This window comes from Pipistrellus kuhlii, unplaced genomic scaffold (genome assembly GCF_014108245.1).
Source record: "Pipistrellus kuhlii isolate mPipKuh1 unplaced genomic scaffold, mPipKuh1.p scaffold_m20_p_21, whole genome shotgun sequence".
Taxonomy (NCBI): domain Eukaryota; kingdom Metazoa; phylum Chordata; class Mammalia; order Chiroptera; family Vespertilionidae; genus Pipistrellus; species Pipistrellus kuhlii.
Window position 1 is genome coordinate 4,065,815 of NW_023425520.1, and position 23,999 is coordinate 4,089,813.

Sequence of the window (23,999 nt, forward strand, 5' to 3'; positions counted from 1 at the left end):
GTTAAGGACAGGGAAGCTCCTGGGAAAGAAAGCTCAAGGAGGGGAAGCATCACTTTTACAAAGGACAGAAGTTGTAGGCTTGAAGGGTTAATGCTGTATAAAACATTCCCTGTGTGTTCTCCAAACCCCAAATGCTCTTCCTTCTCTTAAAAGCATCAGAGCCCTGGGTACTTCGTAAAGTGGTTTTTCAGCTAAGACCACCTTTCCCAGGCCTGGAGAACCCTGTCCAAGTGGCGATGAAGTTCTAGAATGTTAAACCCAACTCTCCCCAATTATCTGACCACAAAAGAGCTTCCAATCTCTCTGGTTATCTGGCCAACCTTGAAGAACCTCTCTCAAGTCTCTGCTTGTTTTCCAAGCTTCAAAAGTTTCCCCAACACCACCATTCACAATGGCTGTAGAGATCCTCCGGGGTCCTGCTCTGGTGCTCCCAGAGAAATAGTTCATGGATCAGACCACCTCCTCCTTTCTTCCCTCAAATATCCATTTGAAAACCAGAGAGAAGGGTTCCAGAAGGTTTCAGCCACTGGCCCTGAATCCCAGAAGTCTATCTAAGCTGTTTCCCTAATATTCCCAGCAGTTTGAAGCTTCCAGAGGGTGGAGGAGAATTCTATTCTCTTGGGACCACAGCGAACACGCAACACTGGAGACACCAGAACCACACAAAATTCGGATCACCTTCCAATGACGCCAAACTCCGCATTCCCACACACAGAATTTTCAGAGCAAGAACGGCCAAACCAGGCACAAGAACCTACCAAACCAACCACCAGCCAAAAACAAAATGAGACAAAGAACAGGCCAAACCAAAACTTTATGCTATGAAAACAAGGAATAAAATAAAATAAGGCCGGCTGATTGTCAGCAAACACAATATATTTACTGTATTAGCATTTGCTCACAGTGCAAATGGTACAACATTACACCATTTCAATATTTCGGTTTTTAAAAATGCTGTTTTCATTAACTATATTATATTGGCATAACAATGTGACAAAGGAGCAGATGAAATGTTGGTGAAGAATTTCACCTTTTCACAATATCAAGCATATTTTTTAACCTTAGTATAAGGTACTATAAATCCAAGAAATAAAAACATCCACAAAATATATTACATCTGGTTTGTCTTTTTCTAAGTACTCAACTTTATACAAAAGTCTTCCAAAAAATATCATTCCCCATAGGTTTTCCTGTTTAAAACCTGATTTTTCCCCCTCTCAGTTCACATAAGTTAGAGTGCATTTTCTTTTGCTGTTTTCTTTTTTAAAACATGCAGACATATAAAAAATCTGGATAGCACAACCTTTTGGCAACAAAGTTATTTTTTTTCTCTTAGTTTAGCTTAAATGTCTGAGAACAGTTTTATTAAAACAAAGGAAAACTCAGAGTTATCATGCAGTGACATGCATAAGCCAGGAGGAGCAAGGAAAAAATATTAAAGGATATTTGATTCCTCCTCCTGGCTTTGAAGTGACCAAAAATTTTGCTTTTAATAATCATCACATTATAAAAACTATTCAGCAAAATACTGTCTCTGCAAAGAAAGATTTTACCCCTCAGCTGAAAAAATATGAGCCCTCCTGGCAAACTTCATCCTCTCTTCTCTCTCCTACGAAAAGTCCAAGTACCTGGAAATCCACACCCCCTGCTTTTTGATTTCCCCCTTCACTGGACTCCTTTTAGTATTATTTTTCCTCCACCAAAAAAAAAAAAAAAAAAAAAAAAAAAAAAAAAACCCAAAAAAAAAAACAAAAAAAAAAAAAAAAAAAAAAAAAAAAAAAAAAAGGTGGATAATGCATAAAGTGACTTTAAAAACAGACATTCTGTAAACTCCAGACCTTAGTTCCTTCTCTCTGGGCAGCTTACTGACCACAGGAGAAATGGGAATAGGGAACAGTACATTCAGTCAGGACTGTGCTGGAAGCCGTGTCAGAGAGCAATCTTCCCACTATTACACTTCAAAAGAGTCCCCCCAGTGTGGAGAAGGGCTGGGGTGGAGGGGTGCCTGAGAAGAGTTGAGGTAGGGCAGGAAGAAGGTGAAATTGGGGCATGAAAAAGATACACCTCATTAATCAACACGGATTAATGCAAAAATCCCCATCTCTTTTAAGGAAAATTTGGACAGAGATGTGTATGTGTGTATATGTATATATATACACATATATAGGTATTTCATCAGTTAAGATTTTCATAAAAAATAAATCATTTAAAGATGTATATGCCTACAAATTCTCTTTATTCCAGTGCACTGCACTGGATAGCCAAGTACCTTAGAGATTTTATTTTGCTAGGAATACATATTGTATGTTATATATATGTATGTGTATGTGTATGTGTGTGTACACACACACACACACACACACACCATCTACTAGTACATAGATTTGAGGTCTACCTATTGGTGGCCAGGGGCAAAAATGAGCCTGCTTTCCCACCACCAATGGGAAGAAGAATATGTGAGAGAAAACAAAAAGATGGTGAAATAGGTGGCTGGTTGAGGCCTGCCTTTCTGGTAAAAGATTTTGAAAGAGATGGGAGAAAGTTTGGAGGGGAGAGGGTGGGGGAAGGGCAGAGGGCAAACTCAGGACCTAGATTTTTAAAAAGCGAGGCTGAGGAAATACATTTTTTTTTTTTTTAAAAAAGGCAGGTTCAGTGATAGCTGCTCCTTCTCCCTGCAGATCAAACTGCTCTGAGGCCTCATAGGGAAGTGCTCGGAAAAAGTGGGGTTCTGAGGGGCCAAACCTTAAGGGGCGGTAGTTACACCGCCCTCCGTGGTGGCATCCGAGGCATTTCTGTAAGAAACATTATTTCTGAGCAGATGGAAGACCCGTCTCATCTGGCCACGTGCAGGCACCCAGCCTGGGACAGTGCCCCCAGAGGCCTGGGGACTCGACGTGGGGAAGAGTTTGGGGTGCACATAGCCCAGTTCAGCTCAAAAGTCTGACACACACACACACACACACACACACGCACACTCACGCGAGCACGCACCCTCACGCGCAGGCGTGCGTGTGGCAGGCAGCAAGCTCTGCGCTTTGGTGCGCTTCTTACCCTCTCTCCCCTCTCGGGTCTTCCAGGGGGAACCGAGGGAGACGTACGTACGGGGATCATTGAGGTGCTTAGGTCAGGCGAGGTTTGCGTGGGCCCCGCCTTCAGTCCCCCCCCCGCAAGTCCTTGGTGCGGCCCCCCCTCTTCTCGCCCCCTCCCCCCACGGCCCCTGGATCAAGACGATCCGAACTGAACGAAGCGGGCTAGACGCCACTCTCTCACCCTCCACACCGCCGTGGCCAAAGGGGGGTGGGAGACAGCCAGAGGAAGGCGCCTCCTGCCCTGGCCCCCCTTGGCCGGTGAAAGGGTGGAAGCGGGGGACATCGAAGAATGACAAGGAGCCTTAGGTCCATGGAGAGGCCAAAGCACGGCCCCTGCGCCTCCGTGGCTGGCTTTCCCGCTGCTTTGAGGGCAGAGGGGAAATGTGGAAATCTGGGGGCCCCCCCCCGAGCCTCAGGCACAGGTGGTGACCACAGGGGCCAGGGTCACGGGGGGCGCGGAGGACGCCGAGGGCGCACCCCCCTTCTCGGACTTCTTCTCCTTCTGCTTGAGGTGGATCTTGGCGTGGCGCTTGCGCTCGTCGCTGCGCGCGAACTTGCGGCCGCAGAACTCGCAGGCGAAGGGCTTCTCGCCCGTGTGCGTGCGGATGTGGGTGGTGAGGTGGTCGCTGCGGCTGAAGCTCCGCATGCAGATGCGGCACTGGAAGGGCTTGTGGCCCGTGTGGATGCGCAGGTGCCGCGTCAGCTCGTCCGAGCGGCTGAAGCGGCGGTCGCAGCCCTCCGCCGGGCACGCGTGGGGCCGCTCGTGGAGCGGGGTCTTGCTGGGCCGGTTGGGGTACTTGCGGGGCCGGATGGGCTTGAGCGTGAGCGGCGGCTGGGGCAGGCTGCCGAAGCCGGGGTGGATCTGCTTGTCTTTGAACGCCTTGATGGTCTCCAGGGGGGTGATCGGGGGCGGGTTGACGCGGATGGGGTCCATGCCCTGGAAGGGCTTGTGCTCCGGCATGGAGCTCATGTCGCCGGGGTGGTGGTAGAGGTTGTAGTCGGGGATCATGGGGAAGAGGTTGCCGTCCAAGGCCGGCTTGGCCGATTGATAATCCTGGGGGGAGTAGGCGAGCCCGGGGTTGCCCTGGGGGTCGTGGAAGGACACGGGCTCCGAGTAGAGGTCGCTGCAGTTAGAATAGGGTGGCAGCGCCGGGTACATGGCCTCCACGTCGCTCTGCGGTGGCTGCACCATGCTGGCCGTGGAGGTCTGCGTGCTGAGTGCCCCTGAGGCCGGGGGCACCCCCAAGATGCCGGCGCTCATGAGGCTGATGATGTTGTCCTGGCACCAGTTAGAAGGGGAGTCGAAGGCGAACTTTCCCAAGTAGGTCACGGTCTTGTTGCCGGGAGCTGGCTGGAAGGAGCCCGAGTAGGAGAGTTCCGGGTTGGGCTTCTCGTTGGTCAGGCCGATGTCCATCACATTCTCTGCGGAGAGCGGAGGAGAGAGGGGAGGGGAGGGGTGAGTGAAGCAGCCAGAAGCCGGCTCGGGGCCCGGGTACCCCGGCGCCTGCCCAGGTGAGGAGGGCGCGGCCCCGGGCGGGGTGCGCAGCGCGTGGGGCAAGAGCAGAGCTGCGCCCGGCGCAAAGCGGGCGGCGCCGCGCTCCCGGGCGCAACCTGGAGACGGCGAAATACTACGGATCGGGCGTGGAGGGGCTGCCGCACACGCACCGCACACGCCGCGCACACACTCACGCACCACACACACACACACACACATACACATGCTCGCGCTCGCGCGCGCTCGCGAGCAGCATTGTTGTTTCGAGGTGGGGCGGGCAGGTAGCTGCAGCCACAGGTAGTTCCAGGCCAGGAGCGCGCCGGGCTCTCCCCTCTCCGGCGCACGCCACTCGGCCTCTTCCCCTAACCTGGTCCGCGCCCGGACGCCGCGCCTCTCCTGCCCCGGTGAAGCTCGCCTGGCGCGCTGCGCCCGGGCCGGGGACCCGGGGAGCTCCGGAGCTTTGTCCTCCGCGCGCGGAGGGGTGCTGCCCTCCCAGGGGGCTCGCCCGCCGCCTCCCCCCGGGCCCAGTCTCCTGGGGCCTGAAGAAGCTTTAGGCTCTGGCTGGTGGGAGAAAGCCCTGCCCAGCTGGCGAGGGTGGAGGGCGGCGGAAAATCCACCGATGTCTCCACGGCGGGAGTGGCCGCTCTTCCCAAGCTTCTCGGCCCAAGGATCGTTCCCCTCCCTCCCCCGCCCAGACCTCCGGGGCAGCCCCGTCGTGGATGGACCCTCTCCCCACCGTCCCCGCACCCCCACGGGCTTGCTGAACGCCCCGAAAAGGCAGCGTCGCAGTACCTCTCCCACCGCGGGGACTCCACGCCGCACACGGCTCCATCCCGGGTGGGGGGCTGAGGGAATAAGGGGAGAGAGCGCGGGTGAAGGGGACGCTCAGCTCCTCCCGGGAGAGGGGACGGCGGCACCACGCCTTGCGCGCAGCCCGGCGATCGCGCCCCCCGAGTGGAGAACCCCAGGGCCGAGAGCAAGCACCTACCTCCCTCCGGTCGGCGGCTGCCCCCACCCGGGAGAACAGAAGCCTCTCCCGTGGCGTAGCCAACCGAGCCTTCCCGAGCGGAGAGGGCGGGGGGCGGGGAGTGGGTGGGAAAAGCAACTCGCCCCCTGGAAAATTCCCAGCGCGCCCCCATCCATCCACCCATCCATCCATCCACCCATCCATCCATCCATCCATCCTTCCATCCACCCATCCATCCATCCTTCCATCCATCCATCGCTAGCTGGCTCCTTCCCTCCTCCCTTCCTCTCCCTTCCCTTCCTCGCTGCTGCTCCGCAGCCTCCCCGCCGCCCTTACCTGTAGCCATCTGATTGTAATGGGCCACCGAATCGCTGCTGCCGGAGAAGAGGTTGAGCGCGCTGGGGATCTCCTCGGGGTACAGGTTGTCAGGCAGTTGGTTGAGCAAACTGCTCATGGTCACCGGCAGCTTCTCGGCGAGTTTGCCGGTCATAGCACCCGCGAGCCGCCGCCGCCGCCGCCGCCGCCGCCGCCGCTCGCTCCTAACGCAGCTCCCAGGCGAGCGGCATCCGAGAGGCGATCCGTGGTGCAGGGGAACAGCATGCGAGAGGGAAAGTTCGGGGGGAGGAGAGAGGGAAAAGGGGAAGAAGGGGTGGGCCAGAGGAGGGGATCTTCTTTTTTTGGGGGGTGGGGTGGGGTGGGTGGGAGAGAGGGCAGAGGGGTAATCTTCTGGGCTGCCCGGCTGGTGCCTTAGGAGGCTGGGTCTCGCGGGGGGGCGTGTGCGGGGGGGCGGGCTGGGGTCCGGGGTGGGGTGGGGTCTCGGCGGAGGGGGTCGGACGCGGCTTCAGAATGGATCCTACAAACAGACGCGCTCCGAGCCCCCCTCCCCTCCCCCCCGATCCGCCGCTGCCACTGCCGCCGCCACCGCCGCTGCCTCTGCCGCCGCCGCTGCCGCTGCCGCCGCTGCTACCACCGCCACCACCAGCCCCGCCGCTTCCTAGCAAGCTCTCTGCTGCCCAAAAGCTCCCAGCCAGGGAACTCCACCAGCCTATTTATCCGGGCCCCGGGAAAGCTCCGTGACGTAGCTGCCCATATATGGACAGACAAAGCCCAGCCGAAGGGGCGCGACGTCACAATGGAAGCTCCTCACAATGGAACATTAGAAAGCAGGAAGCGGGCGGCCGGCGGCGCGCGGCGACCGCACCGCACGCGGATCTTGCAAAAAAAAAAAGAGAGAGAGAGAAATAGGGAAGTAGAAGAAAATCCATTTCGGAGAGGAGAGAGGACGGAGGGATGCACCTGAACGCAAAGCAAAGCGCAGAGCACGCAGCGCGCGTTTGAAAAAAGCCTTCACTGTCTGCGTGTTTATTTTGGGGTCTGCAACGAGGAGAACCTGCCGGGACTGCGGGGTGGAGGCGCGGACGGGAGTGTGTGTGTGTGTGTGTGTGTGTGTGTGTGTGTGTGTGTTTGCTCCAACACCCGTAGCAGGAAGCATGAGAATTGAAAACCCCGGGCTACCGTCCCTTTGCAGCCTGGGAACTTGCGGGGAACCCGGAAGGCGTGCCCTCCGACACCGCTCCCGCCGACTCCGCGCTGCGGCTCCGTTCGGGCCGAGACCTTGCCTGAGACCCGGAGAAAGGAAGCGCGTCTCTTCGCGGAGGAGAATTCCAGCGAGTCAGGGATGCCTGGTCGCACATCCCCCAGAACTTTGGTACCCCCATCTCTCTGATTCCCCCCCCCCCTCCCGCCTCTTTCCATGCCCCCCCTGCACCGACTCCTGGTGGAGCGCCGAGGCGGGGAGAGTCGTAGCTGCGAAGAGACTGAGCGGAAGGCGAGAACCCCGCGCATTTGGGGTCGAGAGATGTGTGGTTTTGTTGGCGAAGAAGAGAAAATGAAGTTGAACGGATAGGAAACACGTGCACCAAACCCTCGATGAATGCGCTAACGGTCCCTGAGCACCCCCTTTGGCCGTGGAGCGGCGGGAGGGCCTAGCAGGCTGGGGCGCAGCCGCTGTCTGCTGCCGCCTGGGAAGGGCCCGCCGCCGAGTCGCAGCAAGGATCTTGCCGAGCTCAGTGTCTGACACTAGGGTGGCTTCCCCGCGGCCTCCCCTGGTCTCCATCCCAACCATCGCCCCCTACAGGGCTGTCCCCGACGCCCCGCAGTCTCAGGCCGCCTGTGTGCCAGCCCGAGAGAGCTGTCACCTCCCGCCGCAGCAGATCCCGGGGGCGGCGGATGCTCCCCGAGGCCTGCTCCCGGAGCGCGCGCGGCCGGGCGCGGGGAGAGGGGAGGAGAGGGAGGGAGGTGGGGGAGCGACCCCGAATCACACCGGCTTGGCGTGGGAGGATTCCCTCCTCGGTGGCCGCGTGGGTGCGGTGAATCCCGTGTCCCCCGCTGAGGAGCCGGGCTGGGGGGGTGGGGGTGGAGCCGTGCATTTCTCAGGGGGAGGAGGAGTGTTGACAAGGAGGCAGAGAGGATCCCCGAGCCTCCCGCCGTGGGAGGGCCACGCGGGCCGGGGAACGCGTGGGAGGAACTCCCGGGCTGCACAGAGCGGTGGGGGTGGATGACAACCTCGCTTGCCCCCCTCCGTGTCACTCCGCGGAGAGCTGGGAGTGGGAGGGGTCCGTCTCCCCCGGATCTCCTCTAGTTCTTGGGAACGGAGGGATTCCCGCTGCCCGCGCACCCCTTCTCCCCCGCCCCTGCCGCCACTCTCGCCAGGCTCCCCCCAGCCTAACCCGGGGAAGCACTGCGCCCCTGGGCTCTCCTCCGCCCGCGCGGCGCCGGGAGCGGGAACGCTGCAGCCCGGGCTCCGGCCGGAATCAGGGCGTGCAGCGCCTCTGCCCCCGGCTCGCTCCCGGGGGGGCGGGCGGCCGGCCCGGCCGTGGGCGGCGGGCAGAGCGGGGCTGGGCGCAGGAGGGGCTCCGGCGGCTGCAGGGAGGGTCGCTGGGCGGCGCGCCAAGCCGGGAAGAGCCATACAAGGAGCGGATCCGGTGACGCGTCGGCCGCGCCCCTTCTCCTTGATTTGGCTGCAGATTCCGGTCCCCGGATTTGCATATTTTGGCATCCAGTGGAAAAGGAGAGACGAGCGGAACCCGCAGCCTTTAAAGGAACCGCACAGGCTGTAGCAGCGTCACCTCGGGAGGCGGTTTGGGGGCATGAAATAGTAGCCAGCGGCTCCGGCCAGTGGCCCCCGGACCTGGCCGAAGGGGCGAAGCGGGGGGCCGCTCCAGGCCCCAGCCACGGTCCCTCGGCGGCGGCGCCTCCGGCTGCGCGTGACCCCGGGGTGGCGGGGCTTCTCCGCGCGTTCCCGCGGGCCAGGCCCGGAGGCTCCGTGGGGTCCGCGGCCTTGGGCGAACCGCAGGTCCCGGTATTGAATGCAGTGCCCCGGTTTCCCCGCGAGAGGCAGAGCTTAGCCTGCGGGGGTGGCGGGAGGGAATGGAGAGACTTCCAGGCTTCTCAGCTCAACTCCGGAGGACCCTACAATGATGCACCCCCTCCCCACCTGTTGAAACCTCTCCTCAGGGGAGGAAAGTGAGAAGCTAGGACGCCCCCCCCCCCCACCCCCCAGTTTTGTTCAATTGAGACCCGCGTTAGGAAAGGCAATGGGAACGTTTGGGATCCTTGGGAGCTTCCAGGGCCCCCCAAAACGGTGGAGGAGTGTGGCTTCTTCAGAGAGGACCCCAGAGACTTTTAGGCTAGCTGCACTTGTTATATGCAAGGAGAAGAGCAAGCAGGACTTGCCGGTTTCCCGGGGGGGGGGGGGGGGGGGGGGGTAAGGGGGTGGGGGGGAGGGGGCCTTTGGATAGTTTGGTGAGATTGGATAGTTTTTTTTTTGGGGAGACACATGTCTTCCCCCTCCTTTCTACTAGTTCTTGACATGAAATGGGAGTCTTCAATTCAAATAAGTATTCATTAAAGCTTCAGTGTGATCTCGGACAAATTTCCTTCTTAGCCTCAGTTTCCTTATCTGTAAATTGGGATAATAATAGTACCTTAGGGAGCATTAACTTAGATAATCCTCAGAGTGCTTAGGCTAGACCCTTAGCAAGCACTCACTAAATGACAATTATTTATGTCCAATTGTATTCTCCCCCACCCTACCACGTGACAACAGCTTTTTCCTCTTGTGTGTCTTAGGAGGAAGTGAAAAGGGCCACGTTTGGAACTCCATCTCATATCAGTGTGATCATATGCCAGAGTATTAATGTTTATTGTTTAGAGGGGAAAAAGAAAGTTCTGTTTGAGAGCCAGGAACCTGCTGAGCCCTGCACCAAAGTGATGTTTAAGGAATGGTCTTCTGTGGGAGCCCAGGCAAAGACGGAACCTTTAGTAGCTGGCGGTGAAATAAGGCAGGGTACAAAGGAGTCACTCGGTTGCTCTAAAAAGAGCGTCTGGAGCACCCTTCTGGACATTCTAGAAGCACACATAAAGGGTGGCTATGGCTTTTAAAGTGGGTTAGGGGATTCAGTGCCCTTCCCTCCCTCCTCTGCCGTGGAAGGAGCCATGCTGGGGAAAGCCTGACTCTGCAAGCATAGGCCCTCACTGCCTGGCTCCTGTTCTGGCTGCAGCCCACCCTGATGATGGTGGCAGACGGAGACCAGGGTTCTGTGGCAGAAGGGGAAGACCCTGGGTATGATGAGTGGGGGGGAGGGTATTCGGACTGGCTGTTTGTAGACTAATAGCATTTTCCCTTCTGGTTGCCAAGCCTTCGATGCAGCATAGAAAAAAAGTTTCTCTCCTTCCCTCCCTCCTCCTCTTCTCTCTCCCTCCTGAACAGGCGCTGGGGTTGATTGTCTGGTTTACTGGCGGGCCCAGGTGAGATTGCCAAGGGCTTAATTACCTGAACTCCAAGCCCTGGACTTGTTGGGGAGCGAGTAGGCACTAGTTCAGGGCACCCTCACCCTGGAGATGGTGAAAGGCAGGCCAGACCCCTCTGCAGCAGGGCCAAGGCCGCCCAGGCGCTGGCTGCTCTCTGGAATCTGGCTGGCCTTACCCGTTGCACTTATGGGCACTGTGGCTGCTTGTGGGGGCAGGGGTGTGCTTGTCTTGGTGAGAGGATAAAGGAAGGGGGAGATGTGGCCCTAGACATCAACCGCAGAAAAAGGCCAGGCTGTTGCTGTCTTGCTTCTGTTTCTGTAGTCACCTCTGCCCTCTGAACTTTAGCTCCCCTTTTTGCTAAAGACGTCCAGGCTTTCTCTACTGTTTTAAAAGAAAGAAACCCCCAACTCATTTTGGGGTATTAGTGATTTAATGCATTTCCCTTCTCCGAGGGTATTTGCATTTCAAAAGAAAATGCTTAGAGAAGGTAATATTCACCCAGTGGATTTAAGGCCGATGCTTAGCACGATGCCTGGAAAATGGTAGGTGCTCATAAATGCTGGTGGAATGAGGTCTGATCATGGGATATCAGGCTCAGTGACAAAGAGTGGGCGATCTGGACACAGAGAGTGTCTGGGGTTCCTCAAATCGCACCAGGTACTATGTACAGGGCCCACTCCGGTGGGATTACTCCTGAATGACAGTTCTCTCAAGGGTCTTCAGTTGCTTTCCATTTTGGGGTGCCACACGGGAGATGGGTAAGTCACTGGTGGACTCTCCCTGGCCAGCCTTCCCTGATGCTTTAGAGAGCACCGCCGTTTCTTTGGTAATGACAGCCCTGAAGCTAGGTGAGTTCCGCCTGAAAGCTGGCAGAAGGGACATATTGTTGACAGACACGAGGATTTGGAGGATGGGCTCCAGGCTCAGAGCCCAAGCTGAGCCTCTTTTGGGGACTGCTGGAGACTGGGCTTGCAGAGCTTCTGTACCCACAGAAGATGGGGTAATGGGGGCCCTGGGGACATGCTTCGTTTTCTTCATTCTTTATAAGAACAATACCGTGAGGAAGCTTTTAGGACTGCCCCCTCAACATTTAAAAAAAATATTTCTATTGCTTTCAGAGAGTAAGGGAGAGAGAGAGAGATCAATGATTAGAGAGAATCATTGATTGGCTGCCTCCTGCAGGCCCCCTCCTGGGTCTCAGGGACCCTGATTGGAATTGAACTATGACCTCCTGGTTCATGGATCGGTGCTCAACCACAGAGTCTCATTGGCGGGGCAAACATTTTAATTAATTAATTTATTTTTTTAAATAAAGCATGTAAGGCATTGGAAAGAGTCTGAATATTTAGTTGGGAGGTACCTAGCCAGGAAGTGGCTGAACTGATATTTTAACTTAAGGCAATGACTCCAAAGCTGCTAATATATATATATTAATTTCAGAGAGGAAGGGAGAGAGAGAGAAACATCAATGATAAGAGAGAATCATTGACTGGCTGCCTCCTGCACACTCCACACTGGAGATCGAGCCTGCAACCTGGGCACGTGCCTTGACTGGGAATTGAACCTTGACCTCCTGGTTCACAGGTTGATGCTCAACCACTGAGCCACGCCGGCCCGGCCAAAGCTACTGTTCTTAATTGTGCTCTTTGTCTCCATTATGGCTGTCAGGGGAAGGAAATGAGATGGCAGATGTGGGGGAGAGGAGAGCTGGGTATAAAACTGGTGAAGGCAATGAGTAGAAGAAAGGCTAGCTGCAGTGTTGCCCCCCTTAACCCCTGGGGCCCAGCGTGGGATAGAGGAGGAGCCTCCATCCAGGAAAGTAAGGGGTTATAGCACTCAGGGAGGACAAGGGGACCCACCTTCTCTGGGCTCTCAGTCAATCATATATGTTTATTTTATTTTTATTTTTTAAAATATATTTTATTGATTTTTTACAGAGAGGAAGAGAGAGGGATAGAAAGCCAGAAACATCAATGAGAGAGTAACATCTATCAGCTGCCTCTTGCACACCTCCCACCGGGGACATGCCCACAACTCAGGTACATGCCCTTGACCGGAATCGAACTCGGGACCCTGGAGTCCGCAGGCTGACGCTCTATCCATTGAGCCAAACCGGTTTCGGCCATATATGCCCATTTTAAATCCCTGTTTGTGCCTAAGCTCAAACTAACTCATTATAATCATGTTAAATTTGGGGTGTTTTTGATCATACTTCAAGAGCATTGACTAGACTCTCCTCAGGATTTTGGGAGAGTCTGGTGACTAAAGGAGGAAGTCTTGTTACAAAACACGTTGCTGGTCCTGGAGGGCCCTCCTCGGACACAAGTCCAAGGCAGTGAGTAACTGCAAGGGGTCAGGGATGAGGGTTGTTAAGAGGACGAGGTTTCAGGGCCAGGCTGAGCTGGGGCAGGGAGGGAAGAAAGAATTTAAGAGAAAGGGAGACTTGGAAACATTAGGACAAGTACAAGCCCTGATCCAGGAATTGGGAGTTTTGGGTTATGCCACAAATCGTCTGTGTGACTCCGGCCTTGTGCTCTTGATCCTGGGCTTCTGGCAGGGGCTGGACTGCATAACCTATTTCTAAATTCCTCCTAGCTCGCCCTAACTAGTTTGGCTCAGTGCATAGAGCATCGGCCTGTGGACTGAAAGGTCCCAGGTTCGATTCCGGTTTGATTCAAGGGCACATTCCCAGTAGGAGGTGTGCAAGAGGCAGCTGATTGATGTTTCTCTCCCATCAATGTTTCTAACTCTCTATCCCTCTCCCTTTCTCTCTGTAAAAAAAAAATCAATAAAATATATTAAAAAATAAATAAATTCCTCAAGCTCTGTTAAGGCACACGTTTTGGATTCTATTGCAGAGAGGATTGAGAGGAGCACTAAGATATTCCTGGTAAGTTTGGGATCTTGAAAGGATTGGGCTGGGATCTTCAAGGGGAGAAGGGGTGGGTCAGGGGATGAGAGCTTGTAATGGGAACTTTTCAGGGGTTCTCACAGGGTAAGTGGAGTCATGTGCTCAGATGGCCTGTCATGCCCCTGGGGGCCACGGTGGGACAGCCCCCCTTACTCAGCTGGGAAAGGATGGTGTCTCTGCAGAAAGGACTCTTGGGGGATGGGGCTTTTTGCAAAGAGGAACTTTGTCATCTGAAATGAACCAGAAAAGGTGTGAATGTGGGGGGACAAGGAGGAGGCAGTCAGGGGGAGCAAAGAGGGAGTGAGAGATAGAAAAGGAGGGAGAGAGAGCTGTGAGAGAAGCTTTCAGAGCAGGGTCTTCCCCCCTTTCTCTCTCTCCACAGCCAGCCTCTTGCTGGGGGCAGGATGCACCCATGGGCCAGAGGCTGGATCCAAGAGGCTGGCAGGTCCTCTCCTCCTGGCCCTGTGAGGAAAGCCTTTGGGAAACCAGGCAGCCGTGGTCTTTAATCCTTGTCTCTTAGGCCCCAGCCTCAAGCTAGCAGGCCCTTTGCCTCTTTTCTCAGGGTGAGGAGTCGGAGTCAGCCTTTTGGGGTCTTTGTAGTTCTATGCAGTCAGAAACCTCTCTAGGGAAAAGCAGTTAGTGCCTCTCTTGGGCCCAGAATTTGAGCTCCTCTGGTGTGTTAACAACCTCTCACTAGGCAGCTTAGACATGGCCTCCCTACCATTGCCATGCCTTAGCTCTCCTAGAAAATGAACTGCTTTTCACCGCTATTGGGGTGAAGACAGATGCTGCTCCTGGCCCCATCCCACCCCCCTGAGGGCTGCGGATACAATGCAGCGATGTCTGCCCATCAGCATGAGCTTCCCTGCCAGGGCTCAGGGCAGGTGGGCAAAGGAGAAGGGGCATGACTTCCCCTTTCCATATTGCAGAACTATTTGGCCCCAGATCACCTCGAAAATCACTGGAAGATGAAAGATGGTATCAAGCTCCCCTAAGGCAGGGATTGAGTCCTTACTCCTCTTTGTCTCTTGTGCCCAGTAGCTGCTCCATCAGGCTCTGTTGACCCAATTCCAGTGTCCATGTTGGTAATTCTGAAACATGGTCTATGTGAGCAGCAGTTGGCCCTTCCCACGAGGTCCTTTCTTTTCTATGGCTCCAGCACTGACTCCTCCCCACAGACAGAGGATGGGGATCCATTGTTCACCCAAGTTCCATTTTGTGTGTGTGTGTGTGTGTGTGTGTGTGTGTGTGTGTGGGAGGGGTGGGCTGGGGGGTGGGCTGGGGGGTACTCCTGGGTCAGGGATTTACCTCTCTCTTTCAATGAAACAGATGTGTAGGAAGCACTTCCTGTGCCCTCTGTGGAGGGAACAGACCTGAGATATGGGTCCTGCTGTGGGTCAGGAGCAGGCCGTTCAAAGGGAAGTGAGAAGTGAGACTGTGGCAGTGATCGTACACAAGACAATGAATGTCTCAGAGAGGTGCAAGCAGGGAGCTCAGAGGAGAAAGGGCCACTGCCCGCTGGCAGAAGGACTTGTTCAAGGAGATGGGGAGTCCTGATTTGGGGGGGAGGGAGGTTTGATGAAGGCTTTGAGGTAGGACTAAGACCCATAAGTGAGGAGTGGAGCAGAGAGGAGGTGGAGAAGGGGATGAGAGGGGAGGGGGAAGGAGGGCAGGGGTATTCTGTGCTAGGCAAGGTGATCCCCCCATTTTCATGTTAGCAGTTACTTTTTTTTCACCTCTAAAACTAGAACCCATTAGCATTGACCTTCCAGACTTCTCTCTTCGTGCCTGGCCCAGGCCTGACAGGTGAGAAGTCCTCCAGGGGAAGAAGGGAGGCAGCACTGGGTCTGGGTGTGCTGGGTCCCATCAGGCATCCAGGCACCTAGGAGAATGGGAGTTCCGGGAAGGCAGAGGCCGGCTCTGAGCCCTGGACTGCTCTATCCCCAGCTCCAACGACACGCTTATGGCTGCTCCATAAATATTTGTTGAAGAATGACTGTGCCAGACACTCTACCAGGCCCCCATTCCTGTTGCCATGAGCAGGGACAGGAAAGGGGGTGACTCCCGGTGTGAAATCCAGGAGCAGAATGGGGCTTGAGGCCTCCAAGGCAACATGGATTCCAGGGAGGGGGTGGAGCAGGATTAATCAGACATAAACCCAAGTGGTAATAGCCCCGTTAATTGAGTGGTAATGATCCTTGGCATTTTTCATCTTCAAAGCTGGGAATAAACTGTAATTAATACTCCCGCCACCCGGGGGCAGGGTGGGGGGTGGTGTGGAGAATCTTGGGCTACTACTCACTCCTCAGTCCGGGGAAACCGAGGCACTGGCGGAGAAAGTGGGGTCAGGAGAGGTGGGTGCAAAGCTCTGCAGAGCCTGGGGTCAACGGCGGGGTGCAGAGCACACCAGAGCGGGCCCACTCCCTCCCCAGCCCCAGGCGGCGGGGGAACTGAGGCTCTGAGTAGGGAGGAGACGCGCAGGGCAGAGCCAGAAGTCTCAGCACCGGCCTGGGCCGCCAGGACAGCAGTGGGGCGCTGGGTTTGCGGTCCCAGCCCTGCGGGGGGGGGGCAGCGTTTTGAGGGCCTGAGGGCCGCGCCCCCGGAGGGGGCTGCAGGGGCGCGCGGAGCAGGGAAGGCGGCCAGTTGCTCCGCGCGCCTGGTGGCAGCAGGAGCCAGGCACAGTCAGCGTGAGTCACTGGCGGCTTTCCTCATCGCAGTCTGGCTGCCCCAGCCCGGAGGGAGTTCTTCATTAGGGTGATTACCCTGTCGTCATTAAAAGCCAGTAAATATTACCCAGGCTCCGAGGGCGCGAAGCCGCTTCTGAACTGCAGCTGGGTTCACAGGCCCTGGGCCGCCAGGTCCAATCCATTGTGTGTGTGTGTGTGTGTGTGTGTGTATGTGTGTGTGTGTGTGTGTGTGTGTGTGTGTGTGTGTGTGTGTGCCAGGGCTTAGGAACCCCCTCCCACCACCTTGCCACACACTCCAGGATCCTTTTCTCTTGGAGATGTCCCGAGGACGTGCATCCTGCAGCTCAGCCACCTCTAACTCAGAAAAGCTTTTCTTCTTCTCCTTCCCCCTTCCCCTCCCCTTCCCCCTTCCCCCTTCCCCCTTCCCCCTTCCCCTTCCCCCTTCCCCTTCCCCCTTCCCCTTCTCCTCCTCCTCCTTCCTCCTTCTCCTCCTCCTTCCCTCTTTCCCCTTCCCCTTCCCCTCTCCCTCTCCCTCTCCCTCTCCTCCTCCTCCTCCTCCTCCTCCTCCTCCTCCTCCTCCCTCCTCCTCCTCCTTCTCCTCCTTCTTCCCTCTTCCCCTTCCCTTCCCCTCTCTCCCTCTCCCTCTCCCTCTCCCTCTCCTCTTCTCCTTCTCCTTCTCCTTCTCCTTCTCCTTCTCCTTCTCCTTCTCCTTCTCCTTCTCCTTCTCCTTCTCCTTCTCCTTCTCCTTCTTCTCCTTCTCCTTCTCCTTCTCCTTCTCCTTCTCCTTCTCCTTCTCCTTCTCCTTCTCCTTCTTCTCCTTCTCCTTCTCCTTCTCCTCCTTCTTTTAAATCCTCACCTGAGGGGATTTTCCCATTGATTTTTAGGAAGAGTGGAAGAGAGAGGAAAAGACAGAAATATCAGTGGGAGAGAAACACATCCATTGGTTTCGCCTGACCAGGGCCCCTGCGAGGCGAGGCGGGATGGGGGTAGGGGGAGCCTACCACCCAGGTGCATGTCCTTGACTGAAATCGTACCTGGAGCCCTTTGATCCACAGGCCGATGCTCTACCCACTGAGCCAAACCGGCCAGGGCAGAAGAGCCTTTCTTCTGATGGCCCAGGTGACACATCAACACAGCTCCTAAGCCGCCTTAATCCTGCCGACCTTTTACATTCATTTGTGCAATGCTTAGATAACTATCTGCCTGCCACCCTCCTTCCCCAAACCTTCCAGAAGGTCTGGAAGCGCCTCTGGTTTTGTGCTGTATTCCCACTGCACCCCCCTCAGCCCCCCACCTCGCCTGCCCCGAGTGTCTGGTGTGTAGCAGGCCTCGGGATTTGGGGATGAACAAGTCCCCGTGAGGCAATAGAACTTTGTGATGACCATCCCTCCTCCCTATTGTCTTCAGCAGTTGACAATGACCTATTGTGCACCTGCTGTGTGTGAGGCATTGGGATCGCAGCTGTGAGGAAAACAGCCCAAGTTCTGGCTGTGGAGAGATGGTCTGAGGAGTGCTGAGGGTGGGGAGGGCAATAAGCAAACATATACGAGGTGGTGATGAGTGACATAAGGAAAAAGAAGTCAGTGTAAGGTGAGGGAGTGAGGGGAGTGCACGTTGAAATTTAGGAGCTAGCGTGAGTACCCCTGTCCTTCAAGTCCTGAACAGGACTTATGTGGGTCTGAAGCCCAGCCAGTTTATTGAATGATCTTTAAAACTATTTATGTAAATAAGATCTTTGTTTAAAGAGTTATATCAAAGTCCTCTTAGGAAAGTCTCTGAAGGCAAACCTGCCTGTGACTTGTCCCTTTATTCCTGGCATCAGCCCCTCGTCCCCGTGGACTCTTCCGCCTGCCAGCAGGTGGCCTGACAGTTCTGACGGCGCCCAGGGATGCAGTCCTTCACCCAGGCCTCCGGGGGAGGGAGGGTGGCGGGCCCAGGGTGCCTGTGGCTGTGGGTACCCCAGCCCCAATCTCAGAGCCGCACTCCCCTCGCGCACAGGCGCGTCCTCGGATCAATGGGAGCGCTTCGCTTAGACCCCAAATGAAAGAAAAAGTCGCCGCAATGGAAACTAAACCCTCCTCTCTTGCCCCACTTCCCTCCCGCGGTCACACTTCCGCCTGCAGACACAGGGTATTTTGGGTTCGAAAACAAAGCGTCAGATCTTATTTGAGCAACTTTTTTTCCATCGGAGTAGAAACCCTGGGCCTGTGGCCACCCCGGGCTCGGCCACTTCCCCAGGGAACTGACGCGTTTCCCCTTCTCCACTGAGGACTGATTTAGCAATTCGGATGCCACTTTTAGCTTCTTCTTTCCTTGGCCTGGCAGCCAGGGAGGGCCCAGAGGTCACGACGCTGGCTGTGTCTGGGTGCCTTCCTTGTGTACTTCAGGGGGAGGCCTGGGTCCCAGCCTCTGCAGAACCTTCCCTTGAACCCCCTCTCCCCCCTTGTGTACACACAAATCCTCCACAGATGCCGCACCCCAGCCACTTGCTAAATCCGTAGACTGGAAAGTGAGAGCTGGAGTTAGGCCTTATCTGGTCCTCCTCCGTTCAATCCCAAGGGTGGTGTGCCTGTGTCAGTGTGGGCTGGTCTGTACATAGGCTGTGAATGAAGTGGACGTGCATGTATGGAGACCGCATGTGTGTGCAAATCCTACAGCGGTGACGGCCCAGGCTGAACAATGCACGCACACACAGCTTGCATGGATGTCTAGAAAGAGCTTGGCAGAGTCGAAACCTCGGAGCGTCTAGCGGGTGCGTACACCATGTGATTGTGTGTGGGCTGGTGTATTTACAGTGTGTGTGTCTGTGTGTGTGTGTTCAGGATGCGTATAGTAGAGGTGTGTCTAAGTGTGCGCGCATGTCTGTATACGTGTGGACAAGCAGTGCCTGGATCCCGGGGTGGGGGTGGGGGATGGCAAGCTCTGGACAGTGGTGACCAGTGTCCTCATGGGGGCAGATGCAGGTGGTGTCTGTGGGTCAGGGGTGGGGGCAGGCTAGTGAACTGAAGTGTGAGCATGTCCCTGTGGGAGTGCTGGCTAGGGACCAGCAGTTTTCTCCTCATGCCTGTCTTTCGTCCTCACCACCTGCCAGGCCTCTCTCCTTGAGCCCCTTTCCCTTCACAGGCTGCCCCATCCCCTGGCTGGAACGCCTTCCCCTCCTACTTGTTAGCCCATCTTCCACCGCCTTTTCTGGTGCTGGACTCTTCCAGGCCTCACAGTCACACGATCCTGACAGTCTTTGTATCTGTCCATCTGCCCTCTCTCTCTGCCATGAAGAGCTTCTGGAAGACTGAGGCCTTCCCTTCCAGTCCCTTCAGCTCTTATGTAGCCGAGTTCCCACAAAGGCTAACGGATGGATGACCGCGTGCTGGTGTAGCAGCCACAGCACACGTATAAGGGATCCTTTGCTTTGTGATAATGTGCAGGTATATGTCCACTTGTTTCTGTGTGAGTGTGGTGTGTATATATGTGTGAGTGAGTGAATGTGTGTGAGTGAATGTATGAGTGTATATGTGTGTGTGTGTGCGTGAGTGAATGTGTATGTGTGAGAGTGAATGTGTGAGTGTATGCATGTGAGTGAATATGTGTGAGTGAATATGTGTGTGTGTGTGAGTGAATGTGTGTGTGTGTGTGAGAGAGTGAATGTGTGTGTGTGTGTGAATGTGTGTGTGTGAGAGAGTGAATGTGTGTGTGTGAATGTGTGTGTGAGTGAATGTGTGTGTGTGAGTGAATGTGTGAGTGTGTGTGTGTGAGTGAATGTGTGTGTGAGAGAGTGAATGTGTGAGTGTATGTGTGTGTGAGTGAATGTGTGTATGTGAGAGAGTGAATGTGTGAGTGTATGTGTGTGTGTGAGTGAATGTGTGTGTGTGAGTGAATGTGTGTGTGTAAGTGAATGTGTGTGTGTGAGTGAATGTGTGAGTGTGTGTGTGTGAGTGAATGTGTGTGTGAGTGAATGTGTGTGTGTGAGTGAATGTGTGAGTGTGTGTGAGTGAATGTGTGTGTGAGTGAATGTGTGTGTGTGCTCGAGAGAGTGAATGTGTGAGTGTGTGTGTGTGAGTGAATGTGTGTGTGAGTGAATGTGTGTGTGTGCTAGAGAGTGAATGTGTGAGTGTGAGTGTGGGGGGTGGAGGGTGTCTGGACTCCTTTAGGGCACTTCCCATGCTTGCCCTCCAGCTCGGGCCCTGAGGGAAGCCCACTTAACCCACTGTCTGCCTTCTTTGTGAGAACGAAAATGAAAGTTGGAGCTCAGGGCCCTGGTGAGGTTCTGACAGCTCAGCCTCTTCCCTTTGAACTCTCTGCTCCCTGACCACCTGACTTATGCCAGAGGCAGTGGGGTGGCTTCCTGCTCCTAACGAAAAAATGGGGTGCTTCTGTGTCCTGCTCCCCCCACTCCCTCTCTCCAGCAGGGCGTCTGATGGGGCTTCTGAGGCTGGGGTCCGGAAGGGTGAGCTTGTCTCTGGCTGCTGGGAAGGGACTCCTGAAACCCCGGGCTCTCCATCTGCCACATCCGCAGACTCCTCTCTCACCCGGGCCTCCTGGCCAGGTTTTCTGGCTCTTGCTCTATCCTACTGGCTTCTAATCACCTCACAGTCACAGGGACACCTCCCCCCCCCCATCCCCAATAACCACACAGAACTGCAGAACATTCAGAGAACACCCACCCCAAACTATTTCATCGCTGAGGACACTGGGGGCCCAGAGGGGGCCGCCGGCTTGCTCAGGCTCACACAGCAGGGAATGAGAGCACTGGCCCCAAATCGGTCTCCAGCGGCTCTCTCAGCTTCATCGGACCTGACAGCCATGGCCTTCTTTTCTGTTTCCTTCCCTTTCTGACTCTTTCTCTGCCTTTCTTTTGATATTAAAGTGTTTCCTTTTCCCTTTGAAATGCCCTCTCTGTGTTAAGCAGGACAGCTTGCGTGTGGCGGCAGCAGGTGGCATTCAGAGCCGGGACCTCTGTCCTGGCACAGTTTGGCAGTCCTTTCAAAGGAATCCTCTCCTCCCTGGGCTCCCCGTCCCTCAGGCTGCTCAGCAGCCGGGTCTCCCTCCTCCCTGGACTAACATATTCAGCTCCTGTTTCTCAGATGGGAATCCTGAAGGAGCTGGATCCTCTCTCCATTCTTGGTTTCCTGTTTCTAAAATGGGCAGGAGGAGAGGGTATCTGAAGGGGAAATATGGACTTTGGTGTGTGCATGCATGTATATGTGTGTGTGCATATGTGTGTGTGTGTGTGTGTGTGCACGTGCACGTGCACACACCTCATGTATCTCCTAGAAACAGCCCTGGGGGTAAATGTGAAAGGTAATTAGCACCAGGATGAAAGGTGCAGTGGGATAATGATCAGGACTGCTGGGAAGGTGGGGCAGGAGGCCCCTAGACCTCTGGGGGGTGTGGGTGGCCTGTAGCCCTACTCCTGCACTGAGATCAGACACCTGGAGCGGCGAAGGGGGAGTGAGAGGGAGCATTCTGAGTGCAGGGTCTTTGTCTTTACAGGGAAATGCTTGTTAGTTGCTAAGGAACTGAGTTATCTCTCCTGATCCAAGCCACCCAACGCTCTGCTGAGCTTGGGAGGGGGATCCTGGGCTGGGGCTTGGCCCTTTCGTGGGTCTCTGGAGAAGGACTGTCATCCGGGGAAAGTGATCTCCAATGACCGCACTGGGGAGCAGGACAGGTGCGGCGGAGGCAGGCAGGAGAGGGAGGAAAACCTGCCTCTCCGAGCAGTCTGCTGCTGGGCGTTGGGCCTGGGCACCACCCGTGTTATCTCACTGAGCCATTGCAACAGATCTTGAAGGAAGGCACTTCCACTTTTAAAGATTTTACTATTTTTGCAGTTGAAACACAGATCCAAACTAGTGAGTTGCCTGAGGTTACAGGACTATCAAGGAGCAGAGATTCTATGTGAATTCAGGTATACTAGGTAATAAAACTTGTGCTTTTTATTTATTTTTTATTAAGAGGTTTCTGGAATCCTAGTTTTTAAATATTTTTTAAAAAATATGTTTTTTTAAAAATTTGATTTTAGAGAGAGAGGAAGGAAGAAAGATAGAGAGATAGAAATATCAGTAAGAGAGAAACATCATCAATTGGCTACTTCCTGCATGCCCCCCAGCCCTCAACCTGGGATCCAGCCCAAAATCCTGGCATGTGCCCTAATCGGGAATCAAACCAATGACCTCTTGGTTCGTGGGATGATGCTCAACCACTGAACAATACTGGCCGGACAAAAAGTTGTGCTTTTAAAACTATACGATCTAATGCATTTACCAGGCTTTCTTCCTATGCCAGGGCTGCTCAGCCCTGATACCTGCACCCACCACTGCCATCACCACCGCCACCACTACCAACACCACCGCCACCACCATCATCACCACACCACTGCCACCATCAGGAAGTTTTCCTATATGGTTCCCCCTCCTTCCTCATCCCTCTTCCTTTCCTAAGAACAGTTACCACACAGGAGGGAGGGGTTAGTTCTGTGGGTTGAGGATGGCAAACGGTTGGGTAGTTGCCCTCGGCAGGTGGGGTGGGAGGATGATAATGACCTTGAGCTTGGCCAGGCCATTGCTGTGAGTGTCCAGGAACTGAGCCTCCCCACAAGTCACACTTGGTTGAGAATAGCTTCAACTTGGGGTGGTGGAGGCAAGATGCTTAGGGAAAGCACCCCTTAAATTCTTCTGGAACTTCCAGCCTTCCTTCTTGGCCCAACTGGCTTCTGAAGGAATGGAAGGTCTGCCTTTATTTTATGTAGCCCAGAGAGTAAAATTCCAGTCCTCTGGGCCTCTGAGCGCTGAGTGAGAAGGCTTGAGTTAACCCCAGATTTCCTCATTACTAGTTACAGAACAGGGAGTAGGTTCTTTAACCTAGCAGAACGCCAGTTTCCTCACCTATAAAAGGAGAATAGCAATGCCTACATTATCTCGTGACAATCGAGTGAGAGAATGAGCATGAAGGCCCATGGGCTGTGACGTTGTGCAGGAATGCGTGAGATGGGGTGCCACGTGCTAGGCATCTGGCATGCAGAAGATGCCCGACAACTGGTATCTGATGATGATGATGATGATGACGACAAAGGAATCAGTTCTCCTCATCCCTCTAGAGGGGTTCCTAATGCTCCCTTATGAGTTTTCGTAGCTGCTTCATTAGAGCTCTCTGAGCAATCTCCATGCTCATTTTGTTTCTGATTGGAGGAGGCAGTGGAAAGGGGCAAGGGCCCAGAGTGTTGTGCAGGCAGAGAGCCGAGTCAAGGGTGGGTTTCCCCCGAGGTCTCTTGGCGCCAGGTTTTCTCTCCCTGCCACTGAGTGAGAAGGCTCCCAGGACCATCTGCTAGGCTGTCTTTAGCCTATAGCCTGGGCCATCGCTGTTCTTTTACAGGGATGGCTCCTATAGCTGAACTAAAAGCCCAAAAGCACCAGGGGAAAGAAGGGATGGGGGTGGGGGGAGGGAGGAAGGAAAGCAAGCCGATAATTTCCTCGAAGGATAAACATCCGATTTTTTTTTCCTTCACCCAAAATAAACATGCTGGCCACAAAGAATTAAAAGCAGAAGAGGGGAGGATGTGTCTCGGTCTGGGGCTTGCTCTAGGAAGCCGACCTGCTATTTATTCCGGCCTCGGGCCCCAACAGGAGCTGCCAATTACACTCTGGGCCTGTGGGGCGGGGGCTGCGGGGAGTGTGAGGTCCGAATACACCCAGAAAGTCCCTTCTGAGGCTGCCTTCCACGACACTGCAAGCGGACACTTCCTTTTGCTTCTGCTTTTAGCTCTGCTGGCAAGCTTGTCCGGTGGGTAGAAGGGAGTAGGGAGTTTCTGCTGCCTGGGCTGGCATCCATGGATCTTCTGCGGAACGAGAGCTTGGTGTCCACCACTGAGGCGGGGCTTTGAATTTATCAATGAAGGGGAAACATGTCCGCCTCCCTCCCATTCGCCCAGGCAGTCTCCCAGCCCATTGTGTTCTTCAAACCCCACCGTGAAAGCCTTCCAGCGACTTGGGAGTGAGCGTAGCCTGGCGGAGGGGTGGCCAGGGCCCCTCTGCCTTCCTGCTAA

The 23,999-nt window shown here is 55.1% G+C and overlaps 1 protein-coding gene across 3 annotated transcripts; it reads right to left on the reverse strand.

The window, feature by feature from the left end:
- Positions 1-1,214: 1,214 nt before the first annotated feature.
- Positions 1,215-6,292, reverse strand: EGR3 (early growth response 3). 3 transcript variants are annotated; one of them, XM_036450353.2, is made up of 3 exons: positions 5,888-6,025; positions 5,377-5,429; positions 1,215-4,511 (listed from the first exon to the last, which is right to left on the reverse strand). In XM_036450353.2, exons 2-3 carry the CDS (start codon positions 5,414-5,416, stop codon positions 3,502-3,504), a joined length of 1,050 nt encoding a protein of 349 aa, XP_036306246.1. In that variant the 5' UTR covers positions 5,417-5,429; positions 5,888-6,025; the 3' UTR covers positions 1,215-3,501. The 3 variants fall into 3 exon arrangements, with proteins under 3 accessions (XP_036306246.1, XP_036306245.1, XP_045441854.1); XM_036450352.2 differs by lacking the exon at positions 5,377-5,429 and having other exon boundaries at positions 5,888-6,292; XM_045585898.1 differs by lacking the exons at positions 5,377-5,429; positions 5,888-6,025 and adding an exon at positions 5,573-5,740.
- Positions 6,293-23,999: the final 17,707 nt, after the last annotated feature.